At 43.8% G+C, this 19,895-nt stretch overlaps 1 protein-coding gene and 1 long non-coding RNA gene across 2 annotated transcripts in view; one reads left to right on the top strand and one right to left on the bottom strand.

Moving 5' to 3' along the window:
• ABCA13 (ATP binding cassette subfamily A member 13) overlaps nucleotides 1-19,721 on the top strand; it is a 374,331-nt gene extending 354,610 nt beyond the window's left edge. The window contains exons 60-62 of the mRNA XM_059886027.1: nucleotides 15,539-15,644; nucleotides 16,891-17,028; nucleotides 17,836-19,721. Of these exons, the coding sequence (XP_059742010.1) occupies nucleotides 15,539-15,644; nucleotides 16,891-17,028; nucleotides 17,836-17,928 (337 nt within the window). The 3' untranslated portion in view covers nucleotides 17,929-19,721. The remainder of the gene's footprint in view (nucleotides 1-15,538; nucleotides 15,645-16,890; nucleotides 17,029-17,835) is intronic.
• Nucleotides 747-2,434, bottom strand: LOC132345062 (uncharacterized). The gene is made up of 2 exons (XR_009494165.1): nucleotides 2,271-2,434; nucleotides 747-949 (listed from the first exon to the last, which is right to left on the bottom strand). It is a non-coding gene; the product is annotated as an uncharacterized lncRNA (long non-coding RNA).
• Nucleotides 19,722-19,895: the final 174 nt, after the last annotated feature.

The following is a 19,895-nucleotide window of genomic DNA, read 5'->3' as shown; positions in this document are numbered from 1 at the left end:
TGCCTTTCTTCCCTGGTGGCCATTGATTCCTGTTTTCATCCCTGCTGGACTAAGTACTGTGTATAGATCATCTAGCTTGCTAGGTAGTAATACCCAGAGATGACACCTGTAGAGTGCATTCCAGACGCTGGTGTTAAGTGCACGTGCACATGTGTGTTTGTGTGAGCCACTCAGTCGTGTTTGACTCTGCGATTCCCACAAACTGTAGCTCACCAGGCTCCTCTGTCCATGGAATTCTCCAGGCAAGAATACTGCAGTGGGTTACCATTCCTTTCTTCAGGGGTTTTATGTGTATCAGGTAACTTATTCCTCATGACCATGATGACCAACCCAGGAGCCGACATTATGGCCTCTCTACTTTTACAGGCACAGAAAGTAAGACTGGAACATTTGGGAGTCTCTCTAGGTCACTGGTTAGTGAATGGAAGAGCTGGATTTGAGCCCAAGCACTGGGGCTGACCATCCCCATCTAACAAGTACAGGAGTGAGCCAGGGTGAGGTTGGGGCTCACCTGTGGTCCATCTGACTGCTGAGCCCCCGGGTGGTCAGCTTGCACCAGGCTGGCTTCCCGCTGGCTGCAACCTGGGGCTGTACAGATGAGAATGGATGCAGATGCGTGCCGGGTCTTCAGCCACACCAGCCTTCCTCTTGGTGTGTTTCTGCATATTCTAATTGTTACTGAGAATCTGACCCCCCACTTAACGTTTAACTTCTGATTTCCAGGTCTGAAAGATGCTTCAGTGGGGTCTCACTAAATATTTATTCAACATTCTTCTCTTCCTATGTCCCTATTTTTGAGGAAGAAAATTGCTTCTTTATCAAGTGTATTTCTTGTATCCATTTGATACTGACATGATCTCCTCCCCTTGAGACCTTCCTCCAGTGGTTTTCTCCTTCCTCTTCTGGATCTTTCAGGTTCTCTTTTGTGTCAGTTGTGAGATACATTTATCTATTAGTAACAGAACATGAGACACATAGAAGAATATTTGTTAGGCATATTCATTTTCACATGTAGTAAAAACCCAGAAGCAACTGGTTATTGGCACTTGTTCACTTGGCTTGAGTCTTCACAATTTGCTTGGTCCCCAGAATAGCTGCTTGGCTCCACCCACCCGTCACATCCATGTCCTAGACAAGAATCAAGAAGAAGGAGGGAAAGGCAAAAAGGGCCCATGCCACCGTCCCCTCTTCAAGCAGGCTTTTCCAAGTCCCGCCCAGCGACTTTCACTTATACGTTGTTGGTCACCCTGGCTACTAGAAAGGCTAAGAAATATAGACCTGAGCTAGGGGCTTCCCCAATGAAATAAAGTTGATTTCTGTTATGAGGAAGACAAGGGAGGTAGATGCTGGGTGGTTCTCTGCAGCGTCACATTCTGATAGGATTGTTTCCTCAGTTGAGAGTGGTTGTCAGTTTCAATGGGCTGTGATCTGTGGCTTCTGGTACAAGACTGATGTGTGATATGGAATATATGTCTGTACATCGTGTGCACGTGTGTATGTCTGTATAAAGGAAAGCTGGAGGCAGCGGTGGCTACCTGGTAACCAGGGATGACCAACACCGACCTCTGTGGGCACTGGTGCCTCGTCCCAGGTAGTGAGGGATGTAGATTGTAATGGAGCACATCCTGAGAGTCTGGGCAGCTGCCTTATCACCTGCAGGCTGTGGGCACGTTCATGACCCACCAGGGAGGGACCGTAACAGCCGTGCATCACACCCCTTTGCTTTCCCTCCCTTGGGACTGGCTTAAGCGGGAGAGTTAAGTCTGAAGGTGAAAAGCGGTCCTCCCAGGAAGGAAAAATGAGTCACATTTCTGAAGCACAGAGTTTACACTTTGAAGTCTGCTGGGCCAGTTTAAGTGGAGAGGGAAGATGGGGCTGCTTATGTATACACAAAATAAAACTTTATGTGATTTTAAAGAGACTACTTAAGATGATGAGAATTTTCATTTCCTTGAGTTGTCTGACATGCAAATTTTAGGAACTGAGAAAGAAAATGAAACAAACCTCAAAGGATGTGCTCATCCGTCATTTATGTTGCTATTTTACTTAAAATATAAAGAATATGAATGTCGTTCAGTCGCGTCCAACTCTTTGTGACCCCATGGACTATACAGTCCATGGAATTCTCCAGGTCAGAATACTGGAGTGGGTAGCCGTTCCCTTCTCCAGGGGATCTTCCCAACCTAGGGATCAAATCCAGGTCTCCCACATTGCAGGCGGATTCTTTACCAACTGAGCCACTGAGGGAAGCACAAAATATAAAGAATAACCTGGAGGATTTATCCATCAGTTTTCTGCGAAGAGACAAGAGGAGGTACAATGATGTTTCAGTTCTCAAACTGTGACTTTCTGGGCATCTGCAAATTAATATATCACCTATGTGACACCATATGCTTAAGCATGACAACTTCAATCTATTACTTCTACAAAACATTACCACATACATAAAAGCCTAGACTTAGATTATATGGCCTGATAATAAACTGGCTCACTTAAAAATGAAATATCTGATGATTCTGTGTGTTTATATCATCTTCACAAAGGAGGAGGCACTTTGTACATGGGTGCATAGAATGACTTCTGCCGTGGCACGGAGCTTTTGAATCACGGGGGACAAGATTCTACTGGTCTGCGTTTTGCTTGCTTAGAAGCATTTCACCACTTCTAAAAACAATGAATTCATTCTCTTTACTAGAAATGGTTCTTTTGAGAGAAAGGACTGAGCTCTCCTCAGCATGTGTGCACTTTACAGAGGCGAGTAGTTTGTTATCCTGTTTGCTTTGAAGACACCGAGTTGCCTGAACACACTCAGTGTTGCTCCAGGCGTTTCTGATCTACGTGCTCCTCTCCCGCTGGACTTCTTGGGCGATATCCCTGGTCTTGGACATTCGGCTCATGAGGGATGTCATCCAAAGTGTCACTTTACCAGAGGGAGCACCGTGCTTTGATTTTCTCATATTTTCCCTGGGAACTGTGGGACTGCTTCTTGCCTACAGTGAAGATGTGCAATGGAAGTGATGGGAGATTTTTTCCTGGATTCAGACTCACACCGTGATCCCTTTTCATTCATGCACATTTGATGAGGGCCTGTGTCAGGACCCCAACTTGAGCCTGGTCCCTTATGTCAGTAAGTCTGGTGTCAGATGGACACACATTACAAAGACATGTAAATGCAACACAGTGAGGTAATTTTGTGGACAAAATGCTGTATGATGCAACTGTTATTGGGTGTCTCCTTAGTCACAGGGTCTTTAGCTGGATAGATGAATAAGGTGCAGCCCAAATAAAAGCTTACATAAGATACCATAAGTGCTACTCATAGTAAAACTTAGGAGGAGAGAGCCCAGTGTTTTAGATGATGGATTGCCTGGGTGGCTTCCTGGAGAAGGAGGCATTTAAACCAGGTGTATTTGTGGGAGGTGAATCAACTGTGTGAGCTCTTCTGGTGGTAGGAGAGTCATGGAGATGAGTAACGCAAATCACATTTGAGAAGAGCTGGACTGTCACACAGGTGCAGGGTGAATAATGGGGGCGTCCACTTGGAGACAGTGTTTGGGGTTAAACCAAGGGAGGTTTAAATTCTGGGGTGGAAAATTAGGGAACAAAGGGAAGCAATAAGAAACAGGAGCAGAAATGGTCCATTAAAAGGTGACTTTTGTTCTTTAGCTGGAAGTTAATTAAGATGAACTGGAGTCAGCTGGGAACAGGGCAGGCGGGAAAGAAAGCATTGGTGGGGAGGCTTGGCAGAAGAAGAATAGAGCTTTACAGCCAGCTGGTCTGAGGCAATAGGAGAGAAGGAGCTGTCATGTTACTAGCCTTGGGATCTGGGAGGTGGAAGATGGTGATGTCAGGGGAGAAACACGAAGTCAGGATGGGCTGAGAGGGAGGAGCTAGGAGCGTGTTCTTTGTGAGCCTGGGGGCTGCCCAGGGGTTCCTAAGGAAGAAAGGATGCTGTGTTCTGCCCGGATGCTCTTAGCTGTGGCAGGAGACAGGGAGAGAAGCCTAAAGCTGATGGTGATCTCGACTCTCTCGGGAGACAGAGGCAGGGGGTAGCTGGATTCAGGCCACCTTTGTCACTTTTGCGGATTTGGATGTCGTGGGGCGGGGCTCTCATCCATGTGCTTACCTTTCCTGAAACATTACTGAACTTGGGCCATTTGTCAAGTGCTGTTTGCCCATCATCTCATTTAATAGCCTAAAGAGCTGTGATTCGCCCGCTTCACCATAACGCAGCTCAGACCTAAACAAGCTCGGCAGTTGGCTCAGAACGCAGAGTTATAACTGAACCAGTTTTAGAACTCAATTCTCAACTCCTAAGATCCGTATACTACGGCTGTCTCCCCAACTCACCCCAAACTGACGGCATGACAGAGCTCTGCTGCTGGGAGCTCTTGGGCGTCTGTCTGCGATGCCAGCTGGGAGCTTCCTCTGTAGAACTTTCTTCTCTTGCCTCTGCGGAGAGAACAGACTCCCCTCGTTTTGAAACATGGGCTGACTCCTCTTTGAAAGCTAGTATGGCTGGATGAGATGCAGCCAGTCAGTCAGTCTGATGTTACAGACAGACTTGGAACATCACCTCTAGGGCTTTGAAAAAGTTATTTAACATTTCTGAAAGCTTGTTTCTTTCTCTTAATGGGGACAATCATACGTATTTTGTGGTACTGTGGAAAGAAGTAGCTGGATACAGTGAGCTTATTTCTACCTTGAGGGCTAGGACGCCCTGAGATCAAATTGTGCTTTATTTCCTCAGTTCTTTTCTCAAAAGTTACTCTCCAGTTGGATCTCCTGTATGTAGTCCACCTATTCATAGACGCATGAGAGCCCCTGGATGTTAGCTAGCAATATAGCCACTTGGAAATAAGAATGCACTTTCCAGCTCTCACTCTCTGTACATGTGGGCAAAGAGATTATAGAAGAGGTACTAGCAACTTCAAGGATATGAATTTGTAAGGAAGGGCGTGTGCTTTTTCTGCCTCTTCGTTCCTTGCTTCTGATGTGAATGCAGATGTGATGGTTAGAGATGAAGCAGCCATCTTGGACCATGAGGCAACTTCAGCAATGGAGACCTGTGAGCAGAGCAATATGACAGAATGGGCCAAAGAAAGGCCTTACCCTTTTGTGGTTGCCTGACCTCAGATTTTATACTTGCTAATATCCTGCTTCTCTGGGTTTTCTGCCACTCATTTATGAATCTGAACAGACTAGCACTCTCTGACATATAAAACACAACATTCGTGGTTTTTACTACTTTAAACTTCTTCCTGATAGAATGTAAATCCTTTGACAGTAGACCTTTGTTTTTATTACTGTATCTCTGACATTCGGGACAGTACATGACATATGCTCAGGGTACTTGTTGAACAAATAAATAGATGAGTGAATGAACGCAAACTCTGTAGTGCATGGGATACCTTTGCTAGACGATATCTTCTTCCAGGCTGCTTTGATTGAACTTTAAAAGAGCAGTCAGATGAGACTGTGGGAGAATTTAGGCTCTGCTCAGCTTAATGAAGAATAATAACAACAATCAACCCCTTTGATAAAGATTTCTATCCAGCTCCCACTGATCTCTGGACCGGATGAAGCCTGCTTTCTCCCAGAACCTTCTGCATTGTTTGTCCTTTGTTGGCTGCTTTTAGAAACAGGCTCTGTCTTACTCAGTGTCTCCATGAACAGGAACCATCAGGTGCGTGATGCAGGCCCAATTGCTGCTCAGTCTTGGCAGTGTTTTCCTGTCGCTTCCCTGCAGGGTAGCCAGACCCAGTACTGACGTAGCCTGACCTGCCAAGAACTAATGTGCACATAGACAGCAAAAATGTGCCACTCCAAAGCTCAGCGGGCACTGCAGGATGGTGAATTCCGATTGCAAATGCAGCTTAATAAGCCCAGGAATACCCAGGCTAGCCAAAGAAATGGATTCCTCTTAGCCCAGAACTTTGCTTCCCTGGTGGTTCAGATGGTAAAGAATTTGCCTGCAATGCGGGAGACCTGGGTTTGATCCCTGGGTTTGGAAGATCCTTCGGAGGAGGGCATGGCAACCCACTCCAGTATTCTTGCCTGGAGAATCCCATGAAGAGAGGAGCCTGGCAGACTACAGTCCCTGGGGTCACAGAGAGTTGGACATGACTGTGTGACGGAGCACAGCACCGTGAGGAGGTCAGCTCAGTGCGGTAAACTGCAAACTAGGTCGCAACTGTATTTCAGGTTTCAAATACTTCAGGACTAAAATTTCGGAAGTTTATTTACTCTGGGTTCAGTTAGCCTAAAATTTAGGTGTGTGTGTATATGTATCTCTGTGTGTATGTGTGTGTACGTTTTTCTCTGTGTGTGAGTGTACATGTGTGTCTGTGTATGTGCATGTATGTATATTTGTATGTGTGTATGTAAGTGTGTGTGTTGGTGTATGTGTGCATTTGAAGAAAATGCATGAGGCCACAACGGTTTAAAGGTTTCATAGTTGAGAAGCATTTTACAAATTTGATTTGGGGCTCTCTTTTATCAAAAGCATAAAAAAAAAACTTTGCATGAGTTAGCTTTTGTTGTAAACAGCTGCAAAGTGAAGTTTATGAGATGCAGTGGCTGATATGATTTTCATTCATCCTCCAGCAGCTGCAGATGGGCTGGTCTGGATGGTTCAAAGGGGCTGGCTCTGTCCCACCTGTAACACATCCTCCTTCCAGAATCAGTGTCTGAGCATTTTCCAAACAGGAAAATGTCTAGAGAGCACAAGTACGATTCAAGCCTGAGGTCACATCGCACCTGCAAATCGTGTCACATGGCTGTTAAGAAAAAGAGCAGGAGAACAGTCTCACCCCTTAAGGCAAGAACTCAGCAGGGTGATATGGCAAAGGGTGTCATGTTGGAGCCATGCTTCCCTGGTGGCTCAGAGGGTAAAGAAACTGCCTGCAATGCGGGAGACCCAGATTTGATCCCTGGGTTGGAAAGATCCCCTGGAGAAGGGAACGGCAGCCCGCTCCAGTATTCTTGCCTGGAGAATTCCATGGACAGAGGAACTTGGTGGGCTAGAGTCCATGGGGTCACAAAGAGTCGGACACAACCGAGTGACTAACACTTTTACAATCTACTACAGTCCCAACCACTTGTCATTGGTTTTTCAAAACAGTGGCATCCTTTCTTTGTCTTTTAACAGATTAATTGAAATATACTTTACGTGTCATACAACTCTCTCGCTTAAAGTGTATAATTCAGTGCTTTTTAGCATATTCATAATTATGTGCAACTTTCTCCGCAGCCAATTTTAGAGCATTTTCATCATCTCAAAAAGAAACCCTGTCCCTTTAGCGATCAATTTTCTTTTCATTCTAGTTCTAACCTCCACTGATCTGCTTTCTGTCTCTATAAAGTTGTCTCTTATTGACCTATAAATGGAATTACATAATATATGATCTTCTCTGACCAGCAGCGTTCACTCATTGCAGCGTTCACTCATTAAGGCTCATTTGTGTTATCAGTACTTCATTTCTTTTTAAGGCCAAATAACATACAACACTTCTGTTTGTTCATTGTCAGTGGGCGTTTGGGTTATGTTCACCTTTTGGCTGTTATACATTCTGTTGCTACAAACAATCAGCTAGGAGTTTTCTTAGGGGCGTATCTTTTATTTCTTTGGATATATACCTTTGAGGAAAACTGCTAGATCATATAGTAAAGTGAAAGTGAAAGTCACCCAATCGTGTCTGACGCTTTGTGACCCCTTGGACTACACAGTTCATGGAATTCTCGGATTCTTTACCAGCTGAGCCACCAGGGAAGCAGCTCATATCGTGAACTCTGTGCTTAAACATTAAAGGAGCTGTCAGTTTGTTTTCCAAACTCTCTGTACATTCCTATCAGCCCTGAATGAAGTTTGTAATCGCTCTACATCCTGTTCATTACTTTTTATTATCTGAATTTTTATTCTAGCCGTCCCAGTGAAGAGTAGTATCTTGTGGTTTTGATTTGTCCACGTGCTTGTTGCCCACTTGCCTGTCTGCTGTGGAGAAATGCCTATTCATATCTTCTGTCCATTTAAACAGTATTAGGTTGTCTTTTTATTATTGAAAGAGTTGCACATTCTAGGTACAAGTCCCTTTTCAGATAGGTGATTTGCAAGTATTGTCTCATTTTTAAATGCACTTTTTAATTGGAGTATGATTGCTTTACCATGTTGTATTAGTTTCTGTTGTACAACAGTGTGAATCAGCCATAGGTATGTCTGTCCCCTGCCACTCGGGGCTCCCGTGCGCATCCTCCCACCCTTCTAGGTTGTCACAGAGCACTGAGCTGAGCATCTTGTGCCGCGCATGCGCATCCTCCCACCCTTCTAGGTCGTCACAGAGCACTGAGCTGAGCTTCCTGTGCCAAGCAGTGTCTTCCTGCTAGCTGGCTGTCTCACACGTGGTCGTGTATATATGCCAGTGCTACTGTCTCAACTTGTTGGTTTGCTTTTTCATTTTCTTGATAACACCTTTAGAAGCACTGCAGCTGCTGCTGCTAAGTCGCTTCAGTCATGTCCGACTCTGTGCGACCCCATAGACGGCAGCCCACCAGGCTCCCCCGGCCCTGGGATTCTCCAAGCAAGAACACTGAAGTGGGTTGCCATTTCCTTCTCCAATGCATGAAAGTGAAAGTGAAAGTGAAGTCGCTCAGTCGTGTCCGACTCTTCTCGACCCCATGGACTGCAGCCTACCAGGCTCCTCCTTCCATGGGATTTTCCAGGCAAGAGTACTGGAGTGGGGTGCCATTGCCTTCTCCGTTTAGAAGCACAGATATCTTTAATTTTGATAAAGCCCAACTTACCAGTTTTTTCTTTTGTTTTTCATGTTTTTTTTTTTTGTCATATCTGAGAATCTCTTGTGAAATCAGAGAAAGTGAAGATTTATCGCTATGTATGATTTTAAGAGTTTTGCATTTTTACACACCTACATTTAGATATTTGATCCATTTTGCATAAACTATATGTGTTAACTCTTGGTATTGCTGTATATCCAGACCAATTTGATGAAAACATTATTCGTCTCATTGAATGGTTCTGACCACCTTGTCAGAACCATTCAATGGGTTGACCATAGGCCCACAGGCTTATTTCTGGACCCAATACTGTTCATTGGTCTATATATCTATCCTGATGCTAATACGAAACTGTCTTGATTACTGTTGCTTTTGAGTACGTTTTGAAATTTGTATTAGTCCCTCAGCTTTCTTCCTCTTTTTAAGATCATTTTAGCTAGTCTAGGTCCAGTGCAGTTGCCGCCACCCTTGGGACGAGGTCAGCTCAGCCGTGTACCCTCTCATCATGTGCCCCCAAACACATCAGGCTCCAGTGTACTGCGATCTTAGTCACTTCCCTGATGTTGTTGAACATGGAGCTGGGGGCAAGGTGGGCACGAGCAGCACAGAGCTTCCCGTTTGCCTGGCGCCATCCTGCACCCACTATTTCTCATCTCCACACTCCTCTGGCAGGCAGCATGTATCTACCCTGGTGTCCAGCAGGAGTGTTTTAGCCACATTCAGGCCCCAGAGACTTTTGCCCTGAATCTGGCTTCTTGAAGCATTTTCTCAACAAGGGGAGGGAGTCTGCCTCTTAATTCCTCTGTGCTAAGAAAATCATTTTTCTCATTATTCCCTTATTGTTTTAAAGGCTGTATTACATAGGGTCTGACTGGAGTCCACAGAGATTATTTGGGAACTCTCTAAAATGAAATTCAGAAGAGCTTTAATCACATCTTCTAAGAGGACCCATCCCCCTTACACCCCAGGAGTTTCAAACTCCAGCCAGATAGCATCAAGTGCATTTGCTTGTGGGCCTGGAACAGAGTACTTCCTGCTGCCAGAAAGGGCTTTTTGAAGCTGTGATCTTTGTCCAGAGGGCAGCTGAGCGGGGTGCAGGCTCTGAGGGTCCCCATTTTCATGGTGCTATTTCCCTCCTGGGATCTCATGCGTAAGTTCTTTGGCCATCTCTCCAGGCAGCACTCATCAGGTCAGGCAGTAAATTGCAGTGGCCGTTTTCCATGGGGCGTTTGCTGAATTATGTAGAGAGGCTCAGAGGGAGAAGTCAGGAGGAGAATGATTACCTTAGTCCCATCTGCCTCTGCAGGGGACCCTGGTGTGAGCACAGCTTGGCAGCTGAGACTGTCTGCAGGCAGATCTCCAGAATTTGTCTTGTTATGAAGTCTGATGTAACTGGACATCCATCCAGCTGCTAGAAACTTCTACATTTGCTAAAGACCCTTCCCTTCTTGTGCTGACATTACCCAGGATGGACAGACATTAAAACCACAAAAAAGCCATTCTCTTTGATGACCAGGCTTCTTTTTTAACTTAATTTTAATTGCAGTATAGTTGCTTTTTAGGGCTTCCCAGGTGGGTCAGTGGTAGAGAATCTACCTGCCAATGCAGGAGACATGGCTTCGAACTCTGGGTAGGGAAGCTTCCCTGGAGGAGGGCGTGGCAATCCACTCCAGTATTCTTGCCCTGGAAATCCCATGGGCAGAGGAGATTAATGGGCTACAGTCCATGGGGTTGCAGAGTCAGATATAGCAGAGCATGCACACATGCACGCAGCTGCTTTTCAATGTTGTTAGTTTCTGCTGTACAGCAGAGTGAATCAGCTCTGTGTATACATACATCCCCTCTGTTTTGGATTTCCTTCCCATTTAGGTCACCACAAATTATTGAGTAGAGTTCCGTGTACCATATGTTACGTTCTCATTCAATTCAGTTCAGTCACTCAGTCGTGTCTGACTCTTTGATACCCCATGGACTGCAGCACACCAGGCTTCCCTGTCCATCATCAGCTCCTGGAGGTTGCTCAAACTCATGTCCATCGAGTCGGTGATGCCATCCAACCATCTCATTCTCTGTCGTCCCCTTCTCCTCCTCTCTTCAATCTTTCCCAGCATCAGGATGTTTTCAAAGGAGTCAGCTGTTCGCATCAGGTGGCCAAAGTGTTGGAGTTTCAGCTTCAGCATCAGTCCTTTCAATGAATATTCAGGACTGATTTCCTTTAGGATTGACTAGTTGGATCTCCTTGCAGTCCAAAGGACTCTCAAGAGTCTTCTCCAATACCACAGTTCAAAAGCATCAATTCTTTGGTGCTCAGCTTTATCGTCTAACTCTCACATCCATACATGACTACTGGAAAAACCATAGCTTTGACTAGATGGACCTCTGTTGACAAAGTAATGTCTCTACTTTTTAATATGCTGTCTAGGTTGGTCATAGCTTTTTTCCCAAGGAACAAGTGTCTTTTAATTTCACGGCTGCAGTCACCATCTGCAGTGATTTTGGAGCCCACAAAATAAAGTCTCTCTCTTTCCGTTGTTTCCCCATCTGTTTGCCATGAAGTGATGGGACCAGATGCGATTTTAGTTTTCTGAATGTTGAGCTTTAAGCCAACTTTTTCACTCTCCTCTTTCACTTTCATCAACAGGCTCTTTAGGCTGCTGGGTGGTGTTATCTGCACATCTGAGGTTATTGATATTTCTCCCGGCAATCTTGATTCCAGCTTGTGTTTCTTCCAGCCCAGCGTTTCTCATGATGTACTTTGCATATAATTTAAATAAGCAGGGTGACAACATACAGCCTTGACCTACTCCTTTCCCAATTTGGAACCAGTCCATTGTTCCAAGTCCGGTTCTAGCTACTGCTTCTTGACCTGCATACAGGTTTCTCAGGAGGCTTGATGTGAGAGCATTACTACTAGGAATGCTATGGGGGACTTCCCTGGTGATTCGGTGCTTAAGAATCGCCTTCTAGTGCACACAACTTGGGTTCAAACCCTGACTGGGGAACTAAGATCCCACATGCCATGGACAAAGTGTCGACTTAAAAAATAGTCACAACCTGAAAGCAGACTGAAGGTAGAGATGTTTTATTTGGTGGGAAAATCTTAGGACTTCAAGCCCTGGAGACAGCATCCCAAGTAGCCCTGAGCAGTAGGTCAGTTTATATTGATGTTTGCAACAAAGGGGGCAGGCAGCCTGAACATCAAATATTATTGTTAAGTAAGGAAAACTAGACATCAAGTTAAAGAATTTAGTATTCTTCTGTGTATGGAAAGATGCAAGAGTCTGGGGTTATTGAAGTCATTTCTTTCGTATGCATCTCAGCTGTCTAAGGCCAAGCATCCTGTATTTTTACAAAGGTATTCTTTTCTTTCTTGAATTCCCTTAGGGCTCACTGGCTCACCCTGGGGTAGATTTATAATCACTGATGACTGTGACATCCTTAAGTTGTCGAGTAGGGAGTGGCACACTTATCGTCTGCATGGCTCAGAAATTCACATTTGGAGGGCAGGAATCGCAGATAGCTTTGACATTCTTGTTTGTTTATATGGCAGGAGATATATTTCACAAAAGCCTGCATGCTGCAACTAAATAAATATTTTTTTTAAATGAATGCCATGAGTGTGAGCGATTTGCAGAGGAGCCTCTGGAAGCTGAATAAAACTGATGAGTATCCATCACTGAGTCACTCCCTCCTTATTTCCTCCCTGGCTTGTACAGTATATATGTGTACACTTCTTATTCCACTAGTCCATTGCTACTCGCCTGTTTTACTGTTTATTGCATATGTTACACTGAACGTTTGTGGTACCTAAATGCTGATTCTCAATAGTGACTGAGTGCTTCTTACAGGCATCTTCAGTGACAGGTAATGCTGTTTATTTGTCTTTACGTAATTGCTGGCTTTGCAAATGATGTGGATGTGATCGGTTATCTGCAAATGTGAGAGGGATGAGTGAGTTTATACACAAATGACTCCTTTGCTACTTTGAAAGCTTTTAGAATGGAAAGTGCACGAATCCAATAAATCCTTCGTGGAATTTAGATCATTGGCATTAAGTGTAGGTTATAGGCAGAAGTGAGAAAGTAAGAATAATGTAAATTAGATATATCATAATTTGATTCTACAAAGATTCTCTCAATTATTGAAGATGCTGTGATTGTATAATTTTCTGTCTGCATGTCTTATCAAGTATTCTAGAGAGATCCTGCGGAGTTTGCAATCTATTTCAGAAACATTTTCTCTTTGGTGGTTTTTTTTTTTTTTTTTTTAAGGAACTGTGCAATTCTGATTCTCTAGAGTAAAGCTGAAATGGCTTAGTGCAAATATAACTTTTAAACATTAATTTGTATACATGCTTATGGTGAGAATATTAGACTATTATTGGAATTTAGCGTGCATTAAACAACATTCTAGGAGAATACCCCTGGAGGGCTGCCATTTCTGATGATGTGAAGGGGATCCTAATGTGCGTGAAACAATGAAGTCATTTCTGCTTAGTCAGTGTCACCTCTCACCCTGTATTTCTGTGTAATAAGTGCTGCAGATTCATGTTCTGATTCTTTACTTTTTCAGGTAATAGTTGATTTATAATATTGTGTTAATTTCTGCTGTGCAGGAAAGTGACTCAATTATGCACATATGTACATTCTTTTTCATATTCTTTTCCATTGTTGGGTAAGATATTGACTATAGTTCCCTAAGCTATACAGTAGGACCTTGTTGGTTATCTGTTTTATATAGAGTAGTGTGTATGTGTTAATTCCAAGCTTCTGATTTATCCCTCTGCCTCTCCCCCTTGGCAACAACAAGTCTGTTCTCTATGTCTATGAATCTGTTTCATTTGTGTCATATTTTAGGTTCCACATAGAAGTGATATCATATGATACTTGTCTACCTCTGTCTGACTTCCTTAGTGTGGTCATCTCTAGGTACACCTGTGTTCTGATTTTTCATTTGCTTTGTCTACGTTCCCCAGATCTGTGAGCATCTTCACACCAAGGATGCTCCTCATTCTGGGCCTGTCCCATGTGGAACCTCACTTTCACTGGATGTTCATGCACCTGCTTCCTCAGGGGTTCATGTACTCAGGCTTCTGACCCCCTTGTCAGGGGCCTCGTTCTATGAGCCTGTTTTCTAGATGAGAGAATGGAAGTGAGACAATTCGACTCCATGGGGTCAGAGGTCTGGTGCATGGATGGGGAGCTGGATTCACACATAGGCTTCCAGACACTTTGACCTTCACTCTCAGGCTGGCCATAACCACGTGACTAGGAGCATCTCTCTCCAGGACAGCAGAGAGCTCTCTGAAGGGCAGCAGCTTCTGAGACAGCACCTCACCCTGGGAGCCGTTCAAGGATCTGGGCCTCAGCTCTTCCTCCATGGAACCCTGAAATACACCCATGTGGGAGGCTCTCAGGGACACAGAGCAGGCACCCTGGTTCCACGTCAGACATGCACCCCTGATCGAGGGGAGCCCAGAGCACATACACTTCCTGTACTAACCAGGTAGGGTCGGCCTCAGAGAGTCCTGGGAACGAGCTCAGGAGAGCCAGATGGGTGGGCTGCCTCCCTGGCTGCTGTCACTCAGGTTTTGCCCATGTTCTCAGTGACCTCTCATCCTGGAGTGGACGTGAAACCATGAACTTGGAATAGCTGGGGGCAGTTGGAGTCACACACAGATCTCAGAGGAAGTCTGAGATCAGGGCAGGAGGTGGGAAAGCAGAACCGGGACCAGGATCTCTGGGTCTTTGCAAGGCTGTTCCGTGTCCCTGAAGCAAAGCCATATTATCTTTGTCCTCTTCTTCACCAGGTAGACTTACCTGAAAAGTGATTTGCCCATAAATGTGTTAGTTAGTCTCAGTCATGGAAAATTGACTTAAAAGTATCACGTTTCCCCCAGCAATGATGGTGCTTGTAAGGCTCTGGGCGTAGTATTTTTTCATTCATTCATTCGACTACTGTTTATTAGTTCTAGGTACTTGGGGTAAATATATCAGTGATTTTTTGCTGATATAAAAATATATCAGCAAAACCAGCAAAAAATCACTATATCATGATATATTTGTGTATTTGCTTTCACTCAACAGATCTTCACTGAGATCTGACTGTGTGTCTGACACCATGCTGGGCACCTGGCCTATGTAATAGAACAATGTAAATCGTCTTGGGAAGCCCCCTCCACTCTTGGGGTTCACTATTAGAGGTTGTGTGTGGTAGGAGTGTCACCTCGGTTGTGGTTGCTCAGACCCCAGCAGACCTCCATTCACAGCTCTGTGACGTCAGGGCCTTGGCCCCCTGCAGTTGCTGGGCCCTCAGAGTTTGCGGACAGTTGAGGGAATTGTTTTTCATGATAAGCAAATGTCTGTCTTGATTCCATGATCAGCCCCTGTTACCGTCCACTCTTCTAGCCACTTGGGCATCAGTGCAGTTCTTGAGACTGGGATAGTCTCAGGGCTCATCTCCAACTCAGCTCTGGCTTCTTAACTTAGCACTTTGTCTTCACAGCTTGCATTTTCACCCTCTCTTTTGTATTGAACCAGGTGTTGATTCTAAGATTTGCTAAGTTTTCAAACAGATAAATCAGTGTCTGTGTTATTAATTCTTGAATATTCTGTTTTTGAGAACACACAATCTTCCAACAGTTTGGAATAGTTACTTACTTTTTCTGCCTTCCTGTGAAAATGGACTTAGAGTTTATCTATCTTAGATATATATAATAGTAACCTTATTTTTTAAATTCAACTCTCAGGTTTGGTGATGGTTATACAGTCAAGATTTGGCTCCACAAGGAAGTAGATCAACACAGTGCTGTCTCCGACTGCTTGAAGCTCTATTTCCCAGGAATCCAGTTTAAGGTAGTGCTAACATTGTACATTACTTCATTTTGAGCTAAAAACCTCTCACAAATGCCTTTGTCTTTCCCCTATTTTAATTCTATGCTTCAAAGACAGTGCCTACTGTTGTGAGCTCATTGCAAAGTACAGGCCATATCTCTTCCCCCAAAACAGCAGGGGCTGTCTGTGGGTGTCACCTGACCTCTCTGAAGGATGGCGAGCCTCTGGTCCTGTTATGAGGTCTCCCAGTGCAGATAGTTCTTATTCATCTTCCCTTTCCTGTGGGCACAACTTCACATAGTTCATTTTCTTTAGGAGGGAAGATACACAAGTTAGCTTCTTCCATACATTTACTAGGGGGTTTGTAGCTTCTGTGGTTTCAGCATTAATTCACAAGAACTGCCCTGGGCTTGAGGTCACAGCCCTCTACACACCTGATGCAAAGTGTGGTCCCTGAACCAGTGGGTCCTCATCACCTGGGAGTGGGTGAGACCCGTAGCATCTCAGTCCCCAGTATCCTAACCCCTGGTCTGTGTGTTACCAAAGGGACCAAGCAACCCCTGTGCACAGGAAGCTCTGAGAAGCACCATTTGCAGTTCTCTTGGATGACCCCAAGATTCCTGTTTGTCATAACTTCTAATAGATTGTTGTCCTTAAAGGAGCTATTGCTTGTCTATTTCATCTACAACCATTGGGTAAAATCCTACCCAGCAAGAGGCATGCTGTCTAGGTTACAGGGGTTCACGTTCAAGGCCCTCTACCCCGTGAAACTACTACTGGGGTCTCCACATGCACCCCTGAGAATGGGGCTCAGAGAGTTAAGCATCTTACTGGGAGTCGCTCTGCCAGTGGTGAGGATGGCAGGTGCTCTGGTGTGAGGTTCAGGGGTCTCCGTGCATCTGTCTCTGATACCACGTCCACCTCCCTCTCCCTAGCTGTTAACAGGGTCTTCTTTCCCCAAGAAAGGGTTTCCCAGGCTTGTGGCACAGTGGGGACAGAAAGGGGGCAGAGCAGCACCCCTCCCTGGGGGATACCTCTTATCAAATATGCCTCATGGTAAAGCACAGCCCATGAGCATTCTTGGAAGGCTCACAAAACTGACCTCTGACTTTAGTTGGTATCTCAGGGTTTGAAAAGAGTTTGAAAAGGGTTTGAAAAGACTCTGCTTTGAAAAGAGATAGTTTATTTGGCAATTAACTATAGTGTGGTCAGTTTTAATGATTCCTAATCCTGTGATCCAATCTTTTTTTTTTTTTTTCGCTTTCAGGGGCAGCGCCTTAATTTGTTGGAATATCACATGCCAAAAAGATGGGTGTGCTTAGCCAACCTGTTCAGAGTTCTAGAAGACAATAAAAGCTTCCTGAATATCAGACATTACTCCATCAACCAGACCACTCTGGAGCAGGTATAGTACCTTGAAGGAGACACTGGGTGGTTTTTCTTGAGGCCTGCTCCAGCTGATTTAAAAAAGGGGCAGATTACTTCTTGAGGTCACCATTTCTTTTATTAACCACTTTTTGAGTTTATAAAGGAGGTCTGTTGATTGTGTGCTCTCCACTCAAGGTAAGTATTCAGCATTCAGGGCTTCCATCAGCTCCTAGTTTCATTGGTGTTCAATAAGCAGGTCAGGCTGTCATCCACTGTGTCTCCAGTTATCCCCCACCCCCACTAATAACTGGGCTTCCCGGGTGGCGCTAGCAGTAAAGAACCCTCCTGCCAATACAGGAGACATAAGAGGCGTGGGTCAGGAGAATCCCCTGGAGGAGGGCATGGCAACCCACTCCAGTATTCTTGCCTGGAGAAACCCTTGGATGGAGGAGCCTGGTGAGCTACAGTCTATAGGGTTGCAAAGAGTCAGACATGACTGAAGCGACCTGGCACCCACGCACACCACTAATAATTAAAGGGGCTCCACTGTGAGCTGACCTTAGGAAAAAACGTGCTTGGTTCCCTAAGAGTCCTGGCATGTGAAATTAGATCATAGGTCAATCTAAAATTGTGCTTAAGGCATCGAGAATTTCCTGGCAGTTTATTGTGTCTGGAAATGTTTATCATTCCTGAAGTTCGGACCTATGTGTTGAAGGTGAATCGGAAGGATTGGTATGAATGAATGGTTGTGATCCTTAGGAATGTTTGAGAAGATGTTCCTTGTATGAGAACAAAGGGTTGAGGGTTCCTCGAAGTTAGCAATTGTGTTCATCATTTCTTCCAGATATTTGTTAATTTTGCGACTGAGCAGTGGCAAACTCCATCACCTTCTGAACTGTCCGCCAAGTGTGATCACTCACGGCACCTGCCTGTCTAAGCACTAAGAAGATGTTTTTCAGGGGAATAAAACCTTATCTTTTGTTTTAATTAAATTCAAAGATCAAAGAAGCAAGTGGGCCCCAGAGAAGGTGGAAGACACGGGTGGCAATCCAATCTCATTCTCGCCTTCATGTTCTGTTTTGAAGCTCTTTGTTAGTTAATAATGAACACACTGAAAGGTCATGCTTTTCTGTAGACTTTTGGGCACTTTCTCTGATTTAGTTACTCTTTTGGCCAAGCCAAGGTGGCTTCCTGGGACACAGGAAGGAATTCACATTCCTTCAGGAGCTAGAAAGGCTGTCAGAGGTTGTCCGGGTGAAATGTTCCATTTTAGTTTTAAAGCAGCTGAGGCCCCGAAGGTTAAAGACTTTCCTGACTTATTTGCATAGAGAATAATACCCAGGATTGTTTCCTGTTTTTGTCGTCTTTTTACGAGGTTATCTTTGTTGTTGTTCAGTCGCTCAGTTGTGTCTGACTCTCTGCGACCCTTTGACTGTAGTTCACGAGGCCCCTGTCTCTGTCCATGGAATTTCCCAGGCAAGAATACTAGCGTAAGTTGCCATTTGCTTCTCCAGGGGAATTACCTTTACATGTGTCTAAGTAACAATTCAGTGATTTAAATGCACCCTTTCCATAACCCTGGATGACATTATATGGTATGAAATGAAAGCATACCATTTCTTCCTTATAAAAGAGTCTTTTTAAAAATAGTAATTAAAGAAATTTTTAGTCAATTTTGCTTTATCAAAATTAAGTAAATTGAACTGGGGACTCTGTATCATTTACAAAAAATTTGACCAGAGTTTCCCAGATTATAAATTTAGGGAAATATAGAAAGAATTGTGATATAGATGTATTTTCCTTTTATTAATTTGAATTAGTTATTGTTGTTCTTAAAGTTATTCTAAGTCAGTGGTTTTCAGAGTGTGTTGGTGCCCATAACAGCTGCATCAGCATCTTCTGGGAGCTTGGTAGAAATTTAGGTTTTCAGCCCCCACCCCAGAATCTAAAACTCTGGGCCGGGGGCCCTGCAGTCTCGGTTTAAACAAGTCTCCTGGGTTTCTGAGGCACTTTTCAGCTTGAAAATCAACGATCTAAGAAATACTTAGATACCTTCTAATTATAGAAGCAAAAGTACCACTATATGTAGGAAACACTGATTTTTAGACAAGTTTTATATTTCTAAAGTTATGTTATTCTCAGAATTATTGTCCTTGGAATGGTCTCAGATATAAAGCGCTCAGGTGTGGCTCTAGAAGGCTGTGTAAACTTGAATAAAATCACCATGTCTGCTCCTTGAAAGAGTTTCTAGGCAGACACTTCTGAGTTGAAAGTTTTCTCAACCTTCATTGAATAACATTTTTCTAAAATAGAGGACTGTACTGACTTTATTTTAAAATTTAACTTTATGCAATTAAGTTATTGAATAATAGTAGCTTGTGATCAAAGCAAAACACTTTCATGTGGTATTTCTTTGCTGAAGCAAGATTTCATTAAAATATAATCTGTCCTGAATATAACTCTATACTAGAGATTTTTTAATTGGTAAGGATTAAGCCAATCATGAATTGTTTTGGTGGAATGATTTTGATCCACATGTATCACTTGAATTATGCTTTCTTGAAGAAGTTACAATTCGGGGTTTTATGATCTTCCCCAAATTCTCACATTGTCTCCCTGTCAAAATGGAAGATGTAATCTTTTGTTGTTGTTGTTGAATCAATAGATAAAATTTGTGAATAATGAACATGTTTATACTGCTGTGAATAAATGAGATGTGCTTTAACTTGATTCTTGGAATGTAATTGTGTTTCCACCAGTATATTTCCTTGTATCTTTAGGAATTGAATTTAATTTTGGTAAGCAGGAAAAAAAACTACTAGATCTTTTAAAGCTTGAAAAGGTTAAAGTTTCATTGAGTTTTACTCTGCTAAAATCTGCTCTTAGGGATTGTTTTCTAGGCTT

The sequence above is a fragment of the Bos taurus genome, chromosome 4 (assembly GCF_002263795.3).
Source record: "Bos taurus isolate L1 Dominette 01449 registration number 42190680 breed Hereford chromosome 4, ARS-UCD2.0, whole genome shotgun sequence".
In the NCBI taxonomy this organism is placed as follows: Eukaryota; Metazoa; Chordata; class Mammalia; order Artiodactyla; family Bovidae; genus Bos; species Bos taurus.
The sequence above is the reverse complement of the archived record's forward strand: the minus strand, read 5'-3'. Positions and strand labels throughout refer to the sequence as shown.